The sequence below is a fragment of the Aethalodelphis obliquidens genome, unplaced genomic scaffold, assembly GCF_003676395.1.
Source record: "Aethalodelphis obliquidens isolate GAN/ISIS:26980383/991018 unplaced genomic scaffold, ASM367639v1 scaffold3, whole genome shotgun sequence".
Lineage (NCBI taxonomy): Eukaryota > Metazoa > Chordata > Mammalia > Artiodactyla > Delphinidae > Aethalodelphis > Aethalodelphis obliquidens.
The window spans coordinates 56,652,763-56,675,626 of record NW_020837947.1 but is presented as its reverse complement, the minus strand read 5'-3'; the positions used below and the strand labels follow the sequence as shown (position 1 = coordinate 56,675,626).

At 32.2% G+C, this 22,864-nt stretch overlaps 1 protein-coding gene across 4 annotated transcripts in view; it reads right to left on the bottom strand.

Moving 5' to 3' along the window:
- The window catches only part of ASCC3 (activating signal cointegrator 1 complex subunit 3), a 334,732-nt gene that overhangs the window by 117,050 nt on the left and 194,818 nt on the right, over window positions 1–22,864 (bottom strand). For all 4 annotated transcript variants that reach the window (XM_027089736.1, XM_027089749.1, XM_027089725.1 and 1 more), the window contains 9 exons: window positions 18,534–18,653; window positions 15,616–15,780; window positions 13,842–13,928; window positions 12,804–12,980; window positions 9,060–9,285; window positions 7,328–7,482; window positions 4,772–4,870; window positions 3,646–3,814; window positions 322–542 (listed from right to left, as the gene is read on the bottom strand). In XM_027089736.1, the coding sequence (XP_026945537.1) occupies window positions 322–542; window positions 3,646–3,814; window positions 4,772–4,870; window positions 7,328–7,482; window positions 9,060–9,285; window positions 12,804–12,980; window positions 13,842–13,928; window positions 15,616–15,780; window positions 18,534–18,653 (1,419 nt within the window). The remainder of the gene's footprint in view (window positions 1–321; window positions 543–3,645; window positions 3,815–4,771; window positions 4,871–7,327; window positions 7,483–9,059; window positions 9,286–12,803; window positions 12,981–13,841; window positions 13,929–15,615; window positions 15,781–18,533; window positions 18,654–22,864) is intronic.

The window sequence follows — 22,864 nt, the reverse complement described above, 5'->3', positions numbered from 1 at the left end:
TCATAGCCAAAGGATTTGATTATGATTGATTATGAATCATTATATTTCTTAAAAATATGGCTATGAATTAGGTATCTTACAATGAGGAAAGAACATGTGAGCACCGATATTTACATTAGAAATCTAACTAAAGGACTCCAAAGTTTAATATAAATTTTCTTGTGGCCAGTTATTCTAATACTGATCTGGGCTCCCCTGGAAAATTCACCAAGAGTGACATATCTATTCATCGAGTCCAGCCAGTATGTTTAGAACTGGCTAGTTTACAGATTATAAACTATGCTTTCTAATTGAATGTAAGCATGAGTGTTTCCAACTGACCTTTGAAGTAGGGTACCTGTTGAAGACTCTGAAAATGGCTAATTCAGCTGCAACAGTCTTTCCTGATCCAGTGGGCGCTCCAAGTAGGACATTACAGTCTGTGTGATACAGCGTATGAAATATTTGTGTCTGCACAGGGTTAAAGTGGCTAAAATTGTATAGTGCTTCATATGCTTCACATCCCAAAGCTGTGACTGGTAAAGGCTGAAGATCCAGTAATTCTGAAAAGATTCAACAGGTACATACAATAACTGGAAAATATGCACAATATTGAATACTGTCTCTTAGAAATAAATTATAATAATCCTCAATTCTTTAGAGGGAAAAAAGGATTAACAAATTCTAACATACTAGTTATCAATCTGTTTTTCCATTATGACATTTATAATATTGACATGTTGGAAACTTTTCTGGGGTAGCTACCTCTAAGACAGTGCTAATGACACATCTTTCTCTTCCAATCAGGAAAGTGATTTGAATGACAGGTAAATGAAAATATGCATGTTTTAGAAGAAAACTAAATCTATACCAATCTGTAGAAGAAGGAAAACCATTTGCAAACTTCAGTAGTAGAATGGTTACTAATAACAAGTTACTGTTCATCTGTTAGACAATTGACAAAACAGAATGGTCACGTGAACTGCTGTTTTAGCCAACGCAAACTAATATGAACTTAAAATAATTCCAAGAAGAAACTTGGGTGGGAGTTTTAAATCATAGCCTGACTGGGTAAATAAGAACTGTGCTGGGAAAACACTGAAAGAAACTAGATTTAATTGTAAATCATTATGTAGACTAGAGGTCTAGGAGATTAGAAAATAAAAAATGATTTCGAGAAATAAACTTATACCTAGATACCCTTGAACTTGATAGTCATTTCATTTTCATATAATCCAGAAAGGTATCAGTTGGCTACTCTCAGGATTACTTCCTGGAAGATGACTCTACTCATTTGAAGTTTGAGTAAGAAGGGAAAAAAAATCAGTAAGGGGACATGGTGGTTTGTATCTTGAGTTAGATCTTCATTGTACAGTTTCAGATGGGAAAGTATGAAGAATTCTCTCCTCAGAAAAGGTATTTAAAAGTAAAAAAGCTAATTTTAAAAATATTATCATTGCTCCATTGCTCTACTCTATTACACAGGTAATTGAGAACTGTATGTTTCTCATACCAGATTACGATATCCTATATTTTTTGTAGCACTGAAAATCAAGAAGGGAGGAAGTCTTAACTTGCAATGCTAATCAAAGCATAGACATATTCTTAATAAATACTAAAAAAATAAATATTTTGGCATTTATTGATAATGCTAAATTAAGATGCTTTACTTCTGTGAAAGATGAAGATATTTTCCTGACTGATTTGAGCTCAGTGAGATGGCTATATGTATACTTGGAGCCAAACAGAACTAGCCATCATTGAGGTTATATCATGCATTTTTAAAAAAATTTAATTAATTAATTTATTTATGGCTGCGTTGGGTTTTCATTGCTGTGCGTGGGCTTTCTCTAGTTGCGGCGAGCAGGGGTTACTCTTCATTGCGGTGCGCGGTCTTCTCACTGCAGTGGCTTCCCTTGTTGTGGAGCACGGGCTCTAGGCACGCAGGCTTCAGTAGTTGTGGCATGCGGGCTCAGTAGTTGTGGTTCGCAGGCTCTAGAGTGCAGCCTCAGTAGTTGTGGTGCATGGGCTTAGTTGCTACGCGGCATGTGGGATCTTCCTGGACCAAGGCTCGAACCCGTGTCCCCTGCATTGGCAGGCGGATTTTCAACCACTGTGCCACCAGGGAAGTCCCACATCATGCATTTTTAATATCAATTGGTATGTCATGGTGGTACATTTATTTCTTTTAAAAATGTAGTCAGAAAATCAGCCAATTATATAAATAAGGTGACGTGCTTGGCCACTCAACAAAGAAGTGATTAAATGAGCATTAAAATATAATGTTAACACATGTTAAAATCAGGTACTGCAGCCAGAGAGACCCAGTAGTGATGTTGGTAGCATACGTTTTAAATGAAAGCACCAAACATTTTTATGTATTTTATTTTGAGATTCCAGATATCACAAAGCATATTTGATAAAAGAAAACCAGAAAGGTCCTCTTCAATGAGTAGATTAGTAGATACTGCAATCACATTATTTTTCTAGGTTGACAATTTTTTAGTTTTGCTCTGTCAAGATATCAAAGTGGTATTAAGCTGTATTTTAAAGTATCTCTCTTTAAGATATGCTAAGATAATGAACAAAGGACAAAAATGACAAAGATTAAAGTCACATTAATGCCTACTTTACTTTCCCAAAAGATTGTCAAATAATGTGCTCACTGAAAGCAGTAAAAACTACTATTTTTATTTTGAAAAAACAAAGAGTTTGTCTTCGGAAGACTTATATGGAAAAGAGAAATTGACTTTCATTTTGCTATAAATTAAGGGTCTCTCGAAATCTTTACTCATCCATTATGAATTCTCAATGAGAAGAAATAAACTTAATATACTAATTAGTTAATAGATTAGCCTCAAGATATTTCTGAAATAGAATATTTTATAGGCCACTTAAAAGTATCATTATAAATATTTATTCATGAAAATTTGCTTCTTTAAGTCAAAATAGAAAGGCACTCAATCATGTTATAAAAATTTTAAATGGATTTTTGTCAACTATCAAACACTGAAAACAATGAAAAACACTGTTACGTGATACTGCAGATCACCACATACCCTTTTATAATGTTAGTGTGGAAGAAAAGAACCAATATAAAGAGTATACGTTGTTTGTAAGACACAAACTGACTCGAAGTATACGTGAATCCATTCTGTAGTAATACCATAACCTGACTCCTTAGTATTAGCACTTTTTGGTGTAGAAGCACTCTATATGGAGGAAAAAGCCCTACAATTCACTTTAATTAAATTAACATACTAAAAGTAAGTCTAACAGTAATAAATGCAAGGAAAAAAGGATATCTCAAAAGTTTCACAGAGAGCACAGATAAAATGACAACACTTGCAATGAAAAAGGAAGGAGATGTAGAGAAATTATAATGTAAAAATAGAGATCAAGGCATAGTAATACAGAATCAGTGAGTCTCATGCTTGTTAGATTATAAAAATTGAACTAGTCTTAATGTTTTTGGATCTCAAATAAAAAAAAATTAAGGCCTGCCATTTGATCTGATTTTGAAAAGTCTCTTTTCAAACCGTATTGACAAATAGGTTGGATTTTTATTCAGATTCAGGCAACTTTAAAGCATAGACACTTTTCAACATGAGCTAAAACAACAATTTTGGAAAAATCAATGATTCAAGTTACTATTCCATATGTTACCTGTATGGGGAGGATGTCTCTCTGGTAGAATCAGATGTTGAAAGTTAATAATACATACAGCCTCAGCTCCTAACCATCGATCAGACACTGCTCGGATGTAATATTGAGAAGGCAAAGGCTCAAAAATAGGGATTGTAAACACCAGCAGTTGAGCTTCTTTACTAATGACCTAATGTGAAATAAAGTCTAAAATGAATATGGCTATTCTAGTAGCATAAAGGCTTTATCAGTCTCTTGTAAAAACAATCGTATCTATAGCAGTATGTACTAAAGATAAAAAAAAATCTTAGATTTCTAAATAGTTGAGATATTCAGATACTTCAGAAACTTGTAGGTGGTTCCCTTCTGAGGATACGTGATATTACAGAAGGAAAAACATACACTCAGTTTATATTATTTACATATGCATATCATCATGTATTAACAGGTTATCAACTTGACTCATTATCAGAATTTTCCAAAATTCATTCATTCAAGTACTTTACTTCATTAATTTTTACCAAATTATTTACTCAATAGTTTTCTTTAAATTCTTTGACTACCATAAGTGGAATAACAGAACACTTGACATAAATAGAAGATAATCACGAACACAAATGCAATGAAAATAAAATATGGCTATAAAATTCTATGGGTGTCCACTCAAACCTAAAGCTAGCTTGCTTTCTCTTTGATAAAAAGAGAAATTAGGAATGAAGCATCACAGTTAAAGACAGCTTTCATCAAATTGAAATTTATAGAGAATTTAAAAAACAGTATCTTTTATACAATGTGATTCAATATTCTTTAGTACTGTGCTTATGTAACACCTAAAGTTATTAATTTTTATTTATTTAATTTTAAAAAATATTATGTATCCCACCCACCCCTCTGGAAGACATGCCTTAAACAATTAGAAAGATTATAATTAAATTTCTCAAATGAAAATCACTTTGAATATATGAATACTATAATATTTAATTACTATTTTCTTTTAAAACCAAACAGAAACATAAAAAATAATATATAAAGCTTTAATTGCACTATGAAATTATAGACAAATAAGTAAAAATAGAAAGTATTTAGTTTACATTTTCTTCCTAATGACAGCAACATAATAAGGAGAGAGCCATATATACATATTTACCTGTTTTTTTAGAACTAGGAAATTCTCTGAATGATAAATATGATCATTTGTAGGATCTTCTACCCAAATCCACCAGGGTTCTCCTACTGTCCCATGGACCTAGAAGAAAAATAGTATCCTAATACTATATACTGTAATTCGAATAAGGGATACTGTTGTTTGTATTCCCAGCACCCATTCCTCTCCCTCTTTTTAACAGATTTATTGATATGTAATTTACATAACAAAGTTTACTCATTTAAAGTATACAGTTCAATAGTTTTAATACATTTACAAAGTTTTGTGACCATCTTTGTAATCTAATTTTAGGACATTTTTCTCATCCCCCAAAGAAACCTTGTACCCTACCTATCTATCCTCCCAACCTCCAACCCTGGACAACCACAATCTACTTTCTTTCTCTATAGATTTGCCTTTTTGGAACACTTCATATAAATGGAATCATATATATGAAATGATTTTGAGACTGGCTTCTTTCACTTACCATAATGTTTTTGTTCATGTCATAGCATGCATCAGTCCTTCATTCCTTCTTATTAACAAATAATATTCCATTGGATAGATATACTGTATTTTGTACACTCATTGCTCTTTCTTTTTTTATTCCTAATAAAGCCTAGTCTTGTTTAGTACTCACACCTCTTTCATGTAATTCAGAAGGTAACCCCACCTCCTAGGATAATTTTGGTTAGCATACACTAATCAGCTTATGGTATCCCCCTTTCAACAGGTTGTGGTGAGGGGTAGGCATGTGCCCAATACTGGCGCAGTTAGGCTGAAGAAAAGGTGTTCTGGCCCATGCTCTGGGCTGCTGCAGGTGGGGTATTTTTCCCTCTCTCTGTTAAATGTGAACAAGGAAGCATGAAAACATTTGGGAAGTAGCCAACAATATCAGCAGAGCAAAAAGATGGAAAGATTCTGGGTCCGGAAGAGTATCATTAAACAGAAGACTCAATCATCTTCAGGGCCTATTCTACCTGTGGACCTATCATATTATGTAAGATGATATATCTTCTTCTGCTTAAGTCAGTTTGAGACAAGTCATATTTGCTATTCTTGCAGCCAACAGCATCCTAACTGATAGAAGCAACTATGAACAATTAAGTACTCCATTCTAACAATGAATTAAACCAAATTGTGGGAGACTTATTATGGATCCTTTTTATTTTATTTTATTTTTGGCCACACTGGGTGGCTCGTGGGATCTTAGTTCCCTGACCAGGGGTTAAACCTGGGCACCCAACAGTGTAAGCGCGGAGCCCTAACCACTGGACCGCCAGGGAATTCCTATTATGGATCTTGATACAAGAAAACAGGATGAAAAAACATAAAACTTTTATGCATTTGAAAATATAAAAACTTGAAATGAGTTTATGGCTACTTGTAATTTTATACTTTATGTAAAATTCTATATTTATAAAGATACAGAAATTCTAGGAGAAAGATAATTATTATTATTATACATGTTTACAGATGAGGAAACTGAAGGAATGAATGGTTAGGACACTTTAAGGACACTTTAAGATCAGTGGTAGATTTGGGTTAGGACTATGGTTGTGTAACATCACAGAATAAAATGCATTCACTTTAAAGATGTACTAATGTCAGGTAATGCAGAAGATATTTACTTACACTTAACTAGAACCTTACAATTACCATGTAAAGTAAGCATTGCTATACTACATTTACTGATTTACTTGTCTTCCCCCACTGGCTTCTTGAATGAAAGGACTGACACGTACTTGCCTGTATGTACAATCTCTTTTTTACTGTACTCTTTGCTCAGTAACTGGTGCAAAGACAGACCTTAAGAATTACTGACTGAATAAGAAGAGGATCCAGAGTATATAGTAACAGCTAAGGTCTGGAAGAAAGAACAGAAGTAGGGGTAAAAACAGAAACAGAAAAGTGATGGGAGCCAAAGAAGGACATTTTCAAGGACAATGTATAGGACTGAATGTTCAGAGAAGTAAAGAAAATAACTAAGGAAAAGTCATTTATTATGGCAATCAGTCAGTCCTTGGTGATCACTGAAGAAGTAGTCTCAGCATGAAACAGGTGACCAGGAGGAAAATGCAGATTACTCTTTCTACAAGTCTAATGGTAAAGAAGAGAATGATAGTTTGAGAAACCTCAGGATTTTAAAAGGGCCCTTTTAGCATGAAGAATCTTGAATTTTGAGTAGGTTAAAATGACAGAGTAAGAAGAGCTGGAAAAAATGAAGATCACATAGAGAAAAATGAAAGAAGATAGAATTAAGCAAAGTCCCTATGGAGCTGAATCCACTAAACCATTATACAATGTGAAATTTTAGGTTTCCTAAAATGTTCTGAAGGGGTCTCACTGGTTGACATATTATTAATATATTATACCACATGCTTATCTGGAGGATGCGAGTAAATAATACTATTGATACAATGTTTTAAATGATTCTTCGATATATGTTCTTTTTAAAGGTTTTTCTATATGCCTTGAGGACAGACGTAAGGAGGTGTAGTTGAACCTGCAGTACAGACATTTTTCCTTAATGCAGATTTAGGTGTTTTCCATTTCTACCTGATCATTCCAAGTGAAATCAGGACAGACGCTGAGCGTCACACGGAGGACAGTCCGTGTGATGGGCTGAATGGACGCTTCCATTGTAACAGAAGGAATCTGATGAACACACTGTTTGACCTTGAGCCCAATATTCACATGATGCAGAATGTGACCTGCAGGGAAAATGTCACTTAGAAGAAATGTGTCCAGACAGAAAAAAAGCAATATAATCTGACTTGTAAATGGGATTTCAGAGAAGGTGCTTTTATTGCTTGTTTTATGATTTGCTATGTAGAATAGCTGACATTCTTGACCTGGCATGTTTGAATATTTTGTAATAGTTAACTTGAATTAGCAATTCATAGCTCTGTAAACCAGTATCAAGGTTTTTTCAGCTATTAATAGGGTTCTTAAAATTACTGAGACTTGGTAGTGTTTAAACTACTATAAACAGTTCCACTTTTCTCCTAGCCAGTTTAAGACTCATTATAGAAATATTCAGTATTTTGTGAAAACAGTCATTAATTTATTCAAGGCCTATTTCAGAACTCTATAACCATGATGGAAAATGCTTTACTAATCAAACATAACTAACTTATCCATACCATTTCCAGAAAACAAAGATAAAAATATAAAATATGGCCAGTCCAGCACAAAATTAACCACTTATACATATTTTCATAAATGATCAGATTCTGAAATACAGATACAAATGGAGGCACCAGGGTGGGGTTGAGGGTCACAAACAGATGTGACTAACTTTAAACATTTTCCTACTCCAGGCCAAGCGACTAAGCGGAAATAGATTCTATCTTATAGTATCAATATTTCTTGTATGTCTTGGTGCTTCATAATATAATTTTTTAAAGCATATTTACAAGTAAATCAAAATGTTTTATGTTCACCAAAGTTTGAAAATCTAAAGTGATTTTCCTTATTTTAATAAAATATTTATGTTACCCAAGGTGAGTAATCTCAACTTCCTAGTTTGTATTCTCAATTTCTCTCTATTTTTATTGATATCTCCCCTTTTCCATTCCATCTGAGAAGTATTCTTCTTATTATACAAGGGAAATAACTATCTCAGCCTCTCTACACATCTACGAACCTTTCACCAGGTCCCTCTATTTCTCCTCAGCCTGACTCCCTTCATGTGTAATGTCTATTCTATTCAGAATCTGAAATATTACCTAATCAATATTTGTCCAACAGAATGTTAAGGTACACGGCAATGTGTGTAGGGATAATTTTTCAATATTATGTGAAAAACATAGAAGACCAAGTACTATTTACACACTGATACCAACTATGTTTAAAGATCTATACATGTGTAATGATGAAGCTCATTTAGAAACTGAAGAAATGTAGGGTTTAATGTTGACATACTTTTTTGCTGTAACACTGCTGATATACATAACAAAAGACGATGAAATGAAATGAACAAAAGAAATAAATTGAGAATAAGCCTCACTGACTAATTCTCATCATTTGTAGCTAAGATTCTATCTGTAAAATACTCAAGGGTGTGACAATCTAAACTCCATTCTAACTGCTAATTCTATTGAGTAACTTAATAAAATTTAGAGAGACTTTTGCCTAAGTTTAGATCAATGTAAAAGAAATTTCATAAAAATGGTAAAAGTTCATCTTTAGTAATGTGGAAATTCACAATACTTTTTTTTTTTTACATCAAGTGAAATATTTTAACTGCATGAAACAGTACATTAAAACATTTTTGCTTCCTTCTTACCTATTTCATCTTTCCTCATGTCTTTCAGCTTATCCACAGTAAGATTTTTTTCTTCTAATCTTGTTAGAATGTGTGGTGGTAAGACTGAAAATTGTCTCAAAGGGCTAGCCCAACCCCAGAGCCTCTTGTCGATGACTTTACTAAGATTCAGGAGCCTATAGGTCATGGCAGGCCAACGTTTCCTCAGAGCAATTTCAAAAAGAGCACGGACAATTCTAGCTGCGTTCTGAAGAATGAAAAGAGGGATTGGTGGTTAGGTCCAATGTAATTTTAAATTTGTCAATAAATTTATTATTCTGACTCAGTTTCAAAAGTATGTCTAGCTGCATCCTTTAATTGTGGGCAACATCTATCCTCATATAACCCTAATTATCTTTATTACTTCTACACAAGAATAATCATATCCTTTATATGTGGATGTTATCCTGTTTAACTCTCCAAGAGTAGCTTTATTTCCCAGTCCTTAGGAAGCTCCACCTCACACCCCCTAAACAGGAATGGAGTAGGAAGAGACAAAAAAAAAAATACAAAGTATTTGGGAAGGTGCTGAGGCCATTTTAGAATCTAAGAGACAGCCAAGGATGCCCTTGGGTATATAGTGGAATGATTAAATTTATAAAGCTATTTAGAGAAATAAGGAAGACTTTGGGATCCAGTCAGAGAGAACAATTAGTGAGAGAAGAGCAACAAAGAAATACTGATGAGTGCAACTAACCCATATTAATGGCTCCTGTATAAACCAAGCAGTATGCTGACCACTTTGCATATATTATCTCATTTAATTTTTATGACAACTGCATTTGACTGGTCTTGTTATTATGATTTTATAGATGAAGATACTAAAGTTTGGTGAGGTTAATAACTTGACCAGGAGAGTTGGTGTCAGAGTATCTATTGAAAGTCAGAACTAAACAATGCCAAACTTAACTCCAAACTTCTAAATTCAGTGATCTGAGGATAACTTCATTAGTAGACATACAGAAAGTTACAATGATTGAAGCCTTTTTTCACATCTCTGTAGTTTGTTTTTCTTCCTTCCCTCTATCATTAACTTTGCAGACTGTTTTATGGAAGATTATTTTTAAAATCATGAGTTTAGAGACATCTTACAATATCTATTTTCTATGTTTAAAATAAGATTAACCTTTTATTTCTCCTTAACCTAGAGGAGGCATTACTCAATAAAAATAATTTAAAAAGTATTCTTGATAAACAAAAAATAAAAATATGTCATTACATCTGTATTTGAAAATGAAGAATGTTAAAACTGATCAAAATCATAAAAAGAGATGGAAAAGAGTAAGATTTTAAATAGCAAACAGATGATCCGGCTTGAATTATGAGGTGAAAAATGATCATAAGAATTAAGGACTTTGGTTTTATATTTTACATAAAAAGTGTTATTCATCTTTAGATAAATTTGACTACTTTGTTTCAGTATTAGAAATTTAAGAACAAATGGTATTTGACATATGGGGATAGCTGTAACACCTGTTAAAAATTGACGGGATATCTCTTATTAGGCCCAGAAAATGATATGTAAAATGAATATTTTGATTTTTATAGCTATCAAATAGATCTTCCTACAGCATGCTCAGTTGCTCTTCTAAAAAAATTGCCAGGCTAATTTTCTCAACTGTTTGAGAGTATGTTTTTATATTTCAGAACCTACAGTTGTTCCCTAAAAGCTAAAAGAAATGGAAAGAGAAATCCCATGTGAGAAGATACCAACAGGACATTTTAATCTGAAATGATATAAATTGCATGGGAATAATGATCAAAATCTCTAACATGTAGAAGATAAATATAGGCCCCTTTATAAAATCATAGAATATCTGAGCTAAGGATTTATCTTAAGGGCTGAGAGAATAAAGTTTCAGAAATATACAAGGAAGTACCAATTTACAGAGCTGAGAGAGTGCTTGTGGAACTACTGATGCCTAAAACTAAAAAAAAAACACACACAAAAACAAAACAAAACCAACCCCCCCCCCCAAAAAAATAAAAAAAAATTTACCTAACATATTCAAGAATGATAAACCCATAATAGCTTTTTTTTTTTTTTTTTTAAAAAGGGATTCTTATAGATATATCCTCAATCTTTTGAGACTGACTTTCTGGGTACCAATCATGAAGAAACTGTAAGTTTTATATTGTAAAGCAATTCGTAAATCAGTCTCTGATGATATCTTCATAATCTTGAATCAAGCAGAAATGTGGCCAGATTGTTCATCCAGAACACAATAAAGCTTTACCTTTTAGTTAAATCATTAACTATTGCAATATAAAATCATTAGATAAAATAAAACGACAATATTATATTATTTTTCAGAAAAACATAAAACAAAAGACTTTAAAAACAATGGTTCCTTATAGAGGCTTTAGGTTTTTGAGAATATATGTATTTTTCTATGGCACAAACATATGTGTTCCAAAATAAAAAAAAATATGTTTTCACCACATCCACATTTACTTTATATAATATATGAAATCATTACCTGGTTTCTTGGTTACTTTGATTAAATTACTGCATTCATTCAAACTGTTTACCAATATATCTTGGTTTATGTTTGCAAATATTTCATGTTTACAGTTATTTCAAAGCACTCTGGGGTATTCATAGCTGTTAATAATAATTCATTTAGGGGCTTCCCTGGTGGCGCGGTGGTTGGGAGTCTGCCTACCGAGGCAGGGGACACGGGTTCGTGCCCCGGTCCGGGAGGATCCCACATGCCGCGCAGCGGCTGGGCCCTTGAGCAATGGCCGCTGAGCCTGCGTGTCCGGAGCCTGTGCTCCGCAGCGGGAGAGGCCACAGCAGTGAGAGGCCCGCGTACCGCAAAAAAAAAAAAAAAAAAAAAAAAAATAATAATTCATTTAACACAAACATACTCTTTCTATATTAAGTCTTTGAGCAAAATTACAAACATCAAATACACAGTGGAATATTTTCTATATTTAAAATAAGATTAACCTTTTATTTCTCCTTAACCTAGAGGAGGCATTACTCAATAAAAATAATTTAAAAAGTGTTCTTGATAAATAAAAAATATCTTTTAAAAAAGTACACCTAGAAGGGAAACCTCTCATTTGAAAGGTAAATACTGAAAACAAAATCTACTTTATATCATATAAAGGCTTGAATATTAAAAACATAAATATTACAACATTTTATACTACAGTAATTTAAAAAACTTAAACATTTAATGAGCTGTAATTTACGGATTAATTTTCCTTCAGTACTCAATTTGTAAGTATCGACAGTAGGAAAGAAAGATTACCTTTTTTATAAAAGATATATCATACTTAATATATGGTATGGGGTATATTTATTAAGCCTTGTTTAATGGTTAAAAACAATTGTTTATATTTCTAACATCTGGGGAATGCTACAAAGGTTCCACAATCTTTTCTTTTCACTTGAAATATTCTTGTACTATTGCCCTTCCTAAGTAAAAGACGTGAACTTTATCATTTAAAACAGAAAAAAATCAGATATTGATATTTTTAAACTCTAAAATGTAAATAATAGCAACATCAAAAAAAGCCAAACCAACCACCAAATCCCACCCCTGTTCCTGATCTAACAGCATAGATGGCATAAAAAATGTACAAATTAAACAGTTCTAATATAAAATGGTAATTTGACAGCGTGTCACAATGCAATACATTCATAGTATAGCATGAATTAATTCCTTGAATCTCTAAAAGTAACCAAGGAAAACAGGAAGGGGGTAATATTCTTACCTGTGCAACGTATGCAGAATCTGATATAAGGGAGAAACTGTCCACCTCCCCTCGGCTGATATAAGTTTGTAGTAGGATGTTTATTTTCCCATAACTGTTCTCTACACCTCCAGGAGCTGAGAGTTCACAGAAGTTGTTTAATAAGGCATCTAACTCCTCTATTTCCTCTTCTCTGACCTGGAAGAATCAATGTTTTTATAGGATTATTTGTACTGATTTATTTAAATTTTTTATATTGAAATTAAACCACATTGCATGTTTTCTAAAAGTTTCCATCTGTGATAACTCAAGTTTCCTTTTGTATACTAAAATAATAGCAATCTTTTCATAGGTAGCTAATAAAATACAATGAAAAACTGTCTTGATGCTGATAAGACTACATTTTATTATTCATCACCAATATTAAAATTGCCATTGACATATACAAATTTGATATGTCACAAAAATTAAGTCTTCTGACCTCACCATCCTTCAACTGATGAGATTTCATTTTTTATTTGACCAGAGTAAAACCTCTGCCCAAATGGATTAGGGCAAACTTGAATTATCTTCAAACGCATCCATTACAGTCATATATTTTTATATGGTATAAGGCATTCATAGCTTAAAGCTGTGAAGTACTATGATTCAAAGTATTAAAGTTTTCACTGTTAATAAGATTAAATTATAATATGGGTACAGAAATATTCATATCTAAGTTTGAATCATGCATGTCCTTTATATTTTCTTCAGCGAACCTTATATTGCAAATAAACCAAAATCTACACACTATATTCTCTGCTAGTTTCATTACTGCAAAACCTATTTAAATTATGTTTGATTTGCAGTAGAGAGCAAAGAATGAGGTCAGGTATGACATACTATCAAAATCTAGGATAGTGGACATTGTTGATAAATGGAAGAACATTGCTGGTACTCAAAATGTGAAGTGTCATACAGCTTATATTGTATAAGGAATAACAATTAATTATGAACTTCTATAAATGAATCAACACATATGTGTTATATGCATTTGATTTAAGCTTCAAGTAATCTTACCTTGATTTGATCAAATTCTTCAGCTTTGGAGACTATAGCAAAAATATCACTTTCTGTTTTGTGAGCATCAAAGTATTCATTGAAGGTCTACCAAAGTAAGTGTTATATTTGATTAAAATAGAAGGTCCAGTAAAATATTTTAAATTAAAAATGTGACTATAAATCACACATTCTAAGAGAACATCTGAGCCCTAGAATATGCAGAGTTATAATGTCTGTAGCATACTGTTCCAAAAGCATCATTTTAAACATCGTCAAATTTATCAAAGACTAAAAAACATTCACCAAACAAAATTAGCTAGAGAAGACCTTTAGAAGCAAAAAGATTTATAAAATCAGTTAATGAAACTTACAACAGATATCTAAAACAATGTTCAGCATAACATTCTTGTCTTGGCTCATTTCAGCATGGGCATATGTAAATCGGCACCATTCATCAACTTAAAGCTGATCATATATCACATAAAATTCAGAGAGGAATAACTAAAAATATGTAACTTAAGATTCTGGCAAATATATCACAACATTGCTAGTTAGGGCATACAGAAATTCAGGAAACTGGAAAGAAAAATATCAAAACAAAAACAAAGCTGAAGAAAGGCTACAGTCCCTGAAAGAGAGCTGCAAACAGGCTTAAGATGTAGTTTGGCAGCAACACACTACCAAGTGGACAAATGAGAAAGGTAACTTAATGGACAAAATGAGTTGACATGAGTAGGTGATGGCAGCAACAGAGGGAGAGGGAAAATGTTTTGGTTTGAGGAACTACCAGATCATGGTTGTGAGTAATATATGTTAAAAGACTTTGAAGAAACCTAAAGTGCTGTACAAACACAAGATTTATGTGCGGCAAGATGAGGAAAAGCTATTATGCATGTGAAAATGTTTTCTGAAACATGTTATCTGCATAATAAGCACATGTTAAATAAGTACAACACAGATTTCATATAGGCCTTGGTGTTCATATTTCTGAAGAAATTTCATCTTAGTGATTTCTATTACTTTTTCATTTAAAAAACAATTTTAAGAACAAAAATAAAAATGAACATAAAAAAAATCAAACTTTCTCTCTATAAAAAGAGTAAAGAGCAAAAATTCACCGTAATCCAACTCCCTTCAAATTTAAGTCCTCCCCTCACAGGTAATCACTATTAAGTTTTCTCATGTATTAACATGTGAAGGTATATACGTAGGTATAGAAATACACATGAAGACAAGTATATATTCTTTAAAATGTAGATATTATATGGCTCCCTACCTTACATAAGATTACATTAAAAGGTAACAGGCAAGGATACAATAGTGTAGTAAAAATTACCTTTGAAAAATCTCTTCAATTATCCAAATAGTACAGCTCAGTGCCTTGATATTTTCATTAGTTTTTATAATTCTTTTTAGTCAGTGTTTCTCAATAACTTGCAATTAATTTTTCAACTTTTTATTCATGGATATCATTAAGCCATCAGACCCCACTTTAAATCATTCAGGCACTCATTCCAGAGGTCTCACCAATGTGCTCAATGGTTTTAGGTTTGGGTGCGTCTACTGCTTGGGATATACTCATTGAATGGGATGGCAAGAGGGTCCTGAATATTTATAGTTCTATTTTTTTTCTTATCTTTACTGAGTGTATGTTGTTGAATTCATAAGTCAAATGCATTTTGTTCTATTAGTAGTTTTTGTTATTTTGCATGAATACTATATTTTGAAGTCTAGAAAGTATTTGCATGTAAAGACAAACATATTATTCTGTTTGTTCCACTCAGTATACTACCTCAATAGTGCTGTATTTAATATAGTAGTGGCTGGCAGTTCTACCCAAATCAGTTGAGGAAAAATATCCAGTTCGTTCCTCAAAACGAATCATCCGAGCTTTGTCTAGTTTCCGTCCAACTTCAATGACCAACTGTTCTCGATGCTTTGCTAATGTTGGGTCAATCTACAGGAAAAAAAAAAAACACTTGAATAATTCTTCAGAGAGTCATCATTTGCAAATGTATACCTGTTATGGAAATTAAAATTTTCTGTTGATGCTTTAGTTAGTATAAATTTTTTATTATAATTTTAAAAGAATGCATTTTTTTAAAAGATAGGACATAATTAGAAAATACTTTATTCCATTAAGTAAAGAAAGCTTTAAAATTAACTAAAATTATTATTATTATTTTAACTAAAATTATTAATCTTCAGATAGTAATATTTTAGAATCTAAAATTCTTGCATAGTCTTATAATCGTTAAGATTAATAAGGATTAGGAATTAGATACATGAAAAAAAATCACTGCTTTCTCCCTCCCACACTAAAATAAATAAGAATTTAAAAATATCAAACCACAGTCCTATTTAAAGAAATGATAGTGAGAATGTTCTCCTCCGTTCAAATAAAGGTATACAAAAATAAATTAAAAGTCATCCTTTCAAAAGCATAGTTTTAGTGTTCTAGCAGTTTTTATAACTGTTGATGGGAAAACCCATTCTGCCTATAATGGTAATAGAAGCAAAGAGTAAAATCAATTTGACAATGAATCTCTGAATAGTTTAGAAATTATTACAGTATTTTTCTAAGCAGAAAGGACATTTAACACAAGATATTAGCAAACATTCCTGTTACTATGATGTGTGTGTGTATATAAATATATGTATATATTTATAGCTATAAAGTGAAGTATGACCTTTAAAGGGGGGAGGGGGAAGTATAAAATACTTTAGAAATCAATTAATGAGTTAATACTCCTACCACTTGTTCTAACTTAGATTTTTATGGCAGCTTATTCATGCATCAAATATAGCTAAAATAAATGAGCAAATCATAATGAGACAAAGGAAAATCAACTGTAGGGAAATAAGATGGAATCCAGTCACATTAGCAAATACAAAAAGTCTTAAATATTTTCTGTAGGTAACATACTGTATATTTCAGGCTCATCTTATGAAACCATTTTATTAATCACATATTATTAAACCATTAAAAAGAATTAAACTACATGATCTGTGTTAATTCACATGAGTCTTGTGGCTACACATTCTTTCTGAGTAATAAAATAAAAACACTTAGGTCAAAAAAATAAGAAGGTAAGATTATCTGAACTGTGAAGGTTATAAAACTTTGTATCTCAGAAAGGAAAAAAACCCACTTTTTACACTAGAAAATTATAAAAAAATGACTTCCAATATTAATCTGGCACGTAAACAAAAATCAATTGATGTGTTTATCTTGTCCCAAGATTTGATATGCCTTAGCCCATGAAAAAATACATGTTGTGTTTGGTCTTCCTTTACCCCTTCAGAATATTTTCATAGTGCCATTGACTCTTTTCACAAAACCCACATTTGTAATAAGAATAGCTAGTGCTGGGCTTCCCTGGTGGCGCAGTGGTTGAGAGTCCGCCTGCCGATGCAGGGGACACGGGTTTGTGTCCTAGTCTGGGAAGATCCCACATGCCACGGTGCGGCTGGGCCCGTGAGCCATGGTCGCTGAGCCTGCGTGTCTGGAGCCTATGCTCCGCAACGGGAGAGGCCACAACAGTGAGAGGCCCGCGTACCTCAAAAAAAAAAAAAAATGGGGAAGAATAGCTAGTGCCTCATTCTTTAAAATTTATAAAGGTACAGGTTACAATACACCTACATTTTACAACTGAGAGCGATCTGGTTGTAAAAGATATCCATTTGAAGATTAGCACAGATTTTAACTGAGAAGAATAAAGGTAGTTGAATTCCCCCATCTACAGTAAACCTAAGTATAAAAACCAAATGATTTCAGATGAACAGCTTCATAACTAGTTGCTGCTGCTATTTTTCTTCTTTTTCTTCCCTCCTAAACCTTAAGTTTCAATTTTCCCATGGTCAAAGTTATTGTATATGAAAAGGAAAGATAAAAAAAAGATAGGCAACTGCTTTGATACAAAATGGAACACACACACACATACAAAATTATCATTATTAGTAAATAGAGGAAAACTATAATTCCAAGTTAAATTCAACTTCTTTGCTAATTTTAACACTAATGAATATCGATATGATGGTGGTGAAATCGTATTTTCATTAGACAACAACTGGATTTTACCTGTAATTAGGAAGCATTTACAGGGTATAAAGCAGAGTTTAAAGAAAAGACAAGATCTCACAGAATCTGTAAGCTATGTGGACCACAGAGCTGTGAAGTTTATAGGAAGAGCTGTGACCACATGCATCTGATTCTCACTCTATGTGCACAGCAGAACTGATCCAGCCTCCAAACTGTTAAGATAGTAACTCATTAATGCTATTTTTTAATTTAGCAACAAAGGCTTAGAAGGACTTGATAAGAAGAATATACTGTATATAATATAAGCCTATCATTAAAAGTGGTTTGTAAGTTTCCTCATGTCTGGTTTATTCTAAAAACTAAATTTAAAAAATATAGTTAAAAAAACATAGCAAGATACTAATATCAAATGGAAACTTATCTGAGCAGTAAATTGATAATAACATAAAGATCAGTGGAAAAGATATATAAAGAAAGTGAAATAATTACCAGGGACAAATTTAATTTTCCTTAGTATTTTCTAAAAAAGATTAAAGCTCTTTGTTTTTCTTCCAGGTACCTAAATCTTTTCAGATGAGCAGAAGTAGCAAATATTTATCCTCATATCATGAAAGGATTACAGAACTAAGAAGGAGGTCTGACTTTTTTTTAGTAAATGAGTTTTCTACCTGATAAGCCTTGTGACTGATGCCATACACTAATGGATTTGCTCTCATCCGTACATAAAGATAAGTGTAACTTATCCACTTCACTGCTTCTTCCACATTAGTAACTGTTCCCAGAGCAATCTGCAAATCAAAAATATAACAAAAGTTAAACTAATGCGTTAAAGTTGAATATAAACATTACATCAAAGACCATTTTGTTGACAGTTAAGTTTTTAAAATACATCATTATGCTGTATTTAAAAGAAGGTAAGCACAATTATTGGACATGATGTTTCTCCAATTAATTAAAAATCAGTCCTGTCTCATTTAATTGAGAACAGTACATTAGAAATGCTATATTCCCAAACTTTACTTATTATTATGGCATTTGATTAGTTTTCCCATTTGAATTTAATTCCATATAGTATTATAAACATTTTGGTATTCATTAATTTTTCTTCTTCATTTTGCTTCTTTTAAATTTTGGTTTCATTTTATGTGACAACATTACTGACAGTTTTAAATGTGACTGCACCACAATCAAAACAACATAATATTGCTGACTCTATCCCTCTTTGTTGTGATTTTGTATACTGTCATTACCAAAATCACAAAGAGCATAACATTAGTAGTTTTTTCCTCTGAAGATACCCATTTGCAGCATAGCTAGTATAAATATATAATATAAATACAATGGTAAATGCAGTAATTTTTGCATAAAACAAAATCATATTTTATTGGGATTTATACATATTAATAATATATACACTTTAAAAAGATCATACAAGAACAGGGAGTGGTTTTAATTTTTTATTGGTAAACTTAAAACAACCTATGGAAAAAACAGATATTTATACTTTTGAATTATAATAAACATGGTAATTCTTTAGATTATATTCTGAAAGAAAATATAATTTTTAACATAGCATTTTAATGTAGCTTTATAACATGCTAATTTAATGAAACCAAAGGTTAATTATTTTAAAACACAATAATAACATATAAAATCTGTGTAATAAAGGGAATTGTTAGAAAATGACCGTAAGCCAGAATTGCAGTGAAAAGTTTTCTTAAAAATACATTTCTTTAGCCACTGGATCTATATGCAGTCATTGTGCTTTTATACTTAGAGTGTTCATTTTAATTAACAAATTTATCCAAGTTGTGAAACTTCACAGTTGAATAATTTTTCCTGAATCTGTAACTGAAAAAATTTTTTTTAACCTCTTAATAATTTAATCAAAGGAGAAGTGATGACCCCTACCTAAATAACCAAATTTTAGGAGAAAAGAAGGAAAAATAAATCCCCTTATTTTAGTACTAAATAGTAAAGAAAATATAAACCTTAATGTTTGCTTTATTCCCATATTATAATTTAAATTCTGTATAACTAATTTTGTAAAATAGGTATGAGAATACTTAGATATCTTTAGTTAGTTGAAGATGACATATAGCAATATTACACCATACTATTTGTCCTTAAAAAAAAAATGACCAAAAGTAAATAAATGGTAAGGCAGATTCTATCTACTTTAAAAATTACACTATCTTGAAATACGTCAGACAGAGAAAGACAAATACTGTATGATCTCCCTTATACAAATAATCTGAAAACATCAAACTCAAAGAAACAAAGAACAGAAAGGAGGTAGCCAGGAGTTGAGGGGTAGGGGACATGAGGAGATGTTGGTTAAAGGGTACAAACTTTTAGGCATAAGATGAGTAAGTTCTGGGGATCTAATGTACAGCATGGTGACTGCAGTTAATCATACTGTACTGTGTACTTGAAAGTTGATATAAGAATAGAGCTTTAATGCTCTCATCATAACAACAAAACAAAATGGTTATTAGAGGTGAAGGATGTGTTTACTAACTTTATTGTGGTAAACATTTCACAAATACATATGTGTGTCAAATTATTGCATTGTATAACTTAAACTTACAATGTCACATGTCAATTATATCTTCATAAAGCTGGAAAAAATAAATTTACATTAATGTACCTACAAATGACTAAACCACCCACAATATAAGTAAATACATTAATGTACTTACAAATGACTAAACCACCCACAATATAAGTAAACATACACTTCCTAAAATGTGAACTGTAAGAGTTTCCACAAAATAAAGAGTAACAAGAACTAAAATTTAGCTAAGGAGTTAGTTCTACAACACTTCCTAAATATTAACAAGTAACACAGTTAAACATTTTCTAGTCTGCTTAGGCAAAGGAAACTAGTTTGATGATATGGCTAAAAATCCGACAGCGTCCTCCATTTGTGATTCTATTATTTGACAGCCAAATTGTGTTAATCCCCTTATGACTTATAGATACTTTAAAATAACACCACACAACTCCTAAGAGTAGAAAATTTTATAAAGGATAAAATAAGCTTGCTATTATTATACTTTCAAAATCAGACTCAGTAAATTAACAATAATAATTACCTATTGCCAGGTAGTGAGAAGAATAAAGGAAAAGATGAAGTAGGTAGGTACCAAAAACTGGATCAAGTAATGCAAGTCTCCCAAGTGTTCACCAAAAAGGAAAAGACTACTCAGAAAAATGAACGTAAATTTATAATGGTACATTATATTGTGAGATTAATCTTTGAATGCCACCTAGTGACAAAAACAAAAATTTACTTGCAAATATTTGTGGTCTAGTGGCTACTTAGTACAGGAGCCTTTTATAAAACAAGTATTTTTCACAGTATCTCTCTGAAATTTATTCATTCATCTCAGTAATCATATAGGAAGTCAGTAACAAGACTGCACTATGTAAAGTATAAAGTACAATGGATATGGCAATAAATAGAGCATGGTTCCTGCTCTCAGGAAGTCTATAGTCTTATAGGTGGTATACATGTAACGAATTAAGATGACATCTATGAAACCATTATCCACAGTGCCTAGGACATAATACCTATTCAAAAATGCTTTGAAAGAAAACACCTAACATGTGAAACTTATAAAAGTGCCATTAGTATATAGTGTAATACAGCTTTACGCTCTAAGTAAAAGAGGCGGGAAAAAAAACTACCCCAAATCTGGTAATTTAGAAGTAAGGCTCAAAGTATCACTTTGTATCTAATTTACCTATTTAAACTTTAGTCATTAAGGTTATCTTAATTGTTTATTTGCATGTGTTTTTCAAAAAGTTAGTTGAAATCATATAAAACTAAAGCAAATATAATAATCGTGTATATAAATACATATGTATACACAAACCCCTTTAGTAACTGTATGAAAACACCATTTATGCCACCATTCATTTACCTATTCCACTAAAATTTGAGTGCGGGTAGTAAGTATGATTGGGGCTGAGGATAAAGGGACTATAAGATAATGTAACTGCTACAATTCTGTAGCAAATAACAACTTGGCACAGGTGTCTGTTAAATTTTCACAACAATCTAGTGATATTATTCCTATTTTATACATGGGAAGACTGGTACTTTATAGGTGACGTGAGTAGAGTAAGGGACTGTCTAGAGCAGAAGACCTGTGCTGGAAAGTAACCAGAGCCAGAACTGGGAAGGTGTCAGACTGCTGAGGCCTTAAATCCAAGGACAAAGTGTTTGTACTATGCCCTGCGGAGATGGGAGGAACTCTGAATAAAGAATGTACATAAGATTATAGAAAGATTAATACATTTTAAAGTATGGACCATAGGGGACTGGCACAGAATAGGTAAGAAATTAATGTCACCTATGAGAGAACGGTTTCACAGGTGAAACCGTGAAACAATACACAGTAATGTCTGCTGAATAAATTTTAATAAGCCTCAAACATGCTTCAGTGTTTCTCTCAGTGCAAAATTAAGAGGCTTTATACAGGGCTGGGACTTGTGAGCTTTGGCATTAATTAGCATTCAGGAGTCAGCCCCATTAGGCATCAATCAGCAAAGATGTCTCATAAAATGTCTGCATTAAAATGATACCTTAATATGATACTTTCTCCAGTTCTTCTAAACTAGTGTTATCAAAGATATTAGTATGGGCAACATTCCTAATCTAACGTGACCTTGATATTGATCACTGCTGCTGTACAGTCTTGCAAAGATTTTCGGAGTCTAAAGACTTAAAAATCCATTACCTTAAGAGCACAGCACACATTCATTTTATAAACTAATTTCACACTTGGCTTCCACAGATTACCAAATTTAATTTCACACTCAACTATAATTTAAGGGAGTTTGTTTCCCTAAGAAGAAAATTTACTTTAAATGGGAGCTAGTCTAGTAGACAAAATATGATAAAGAAATTTTAGCAATGGCTATACTTCACCATATTACCTAAAAATTTCAGGGTATATGTTTCATTATTTGAACGCCATTTATGGCATTA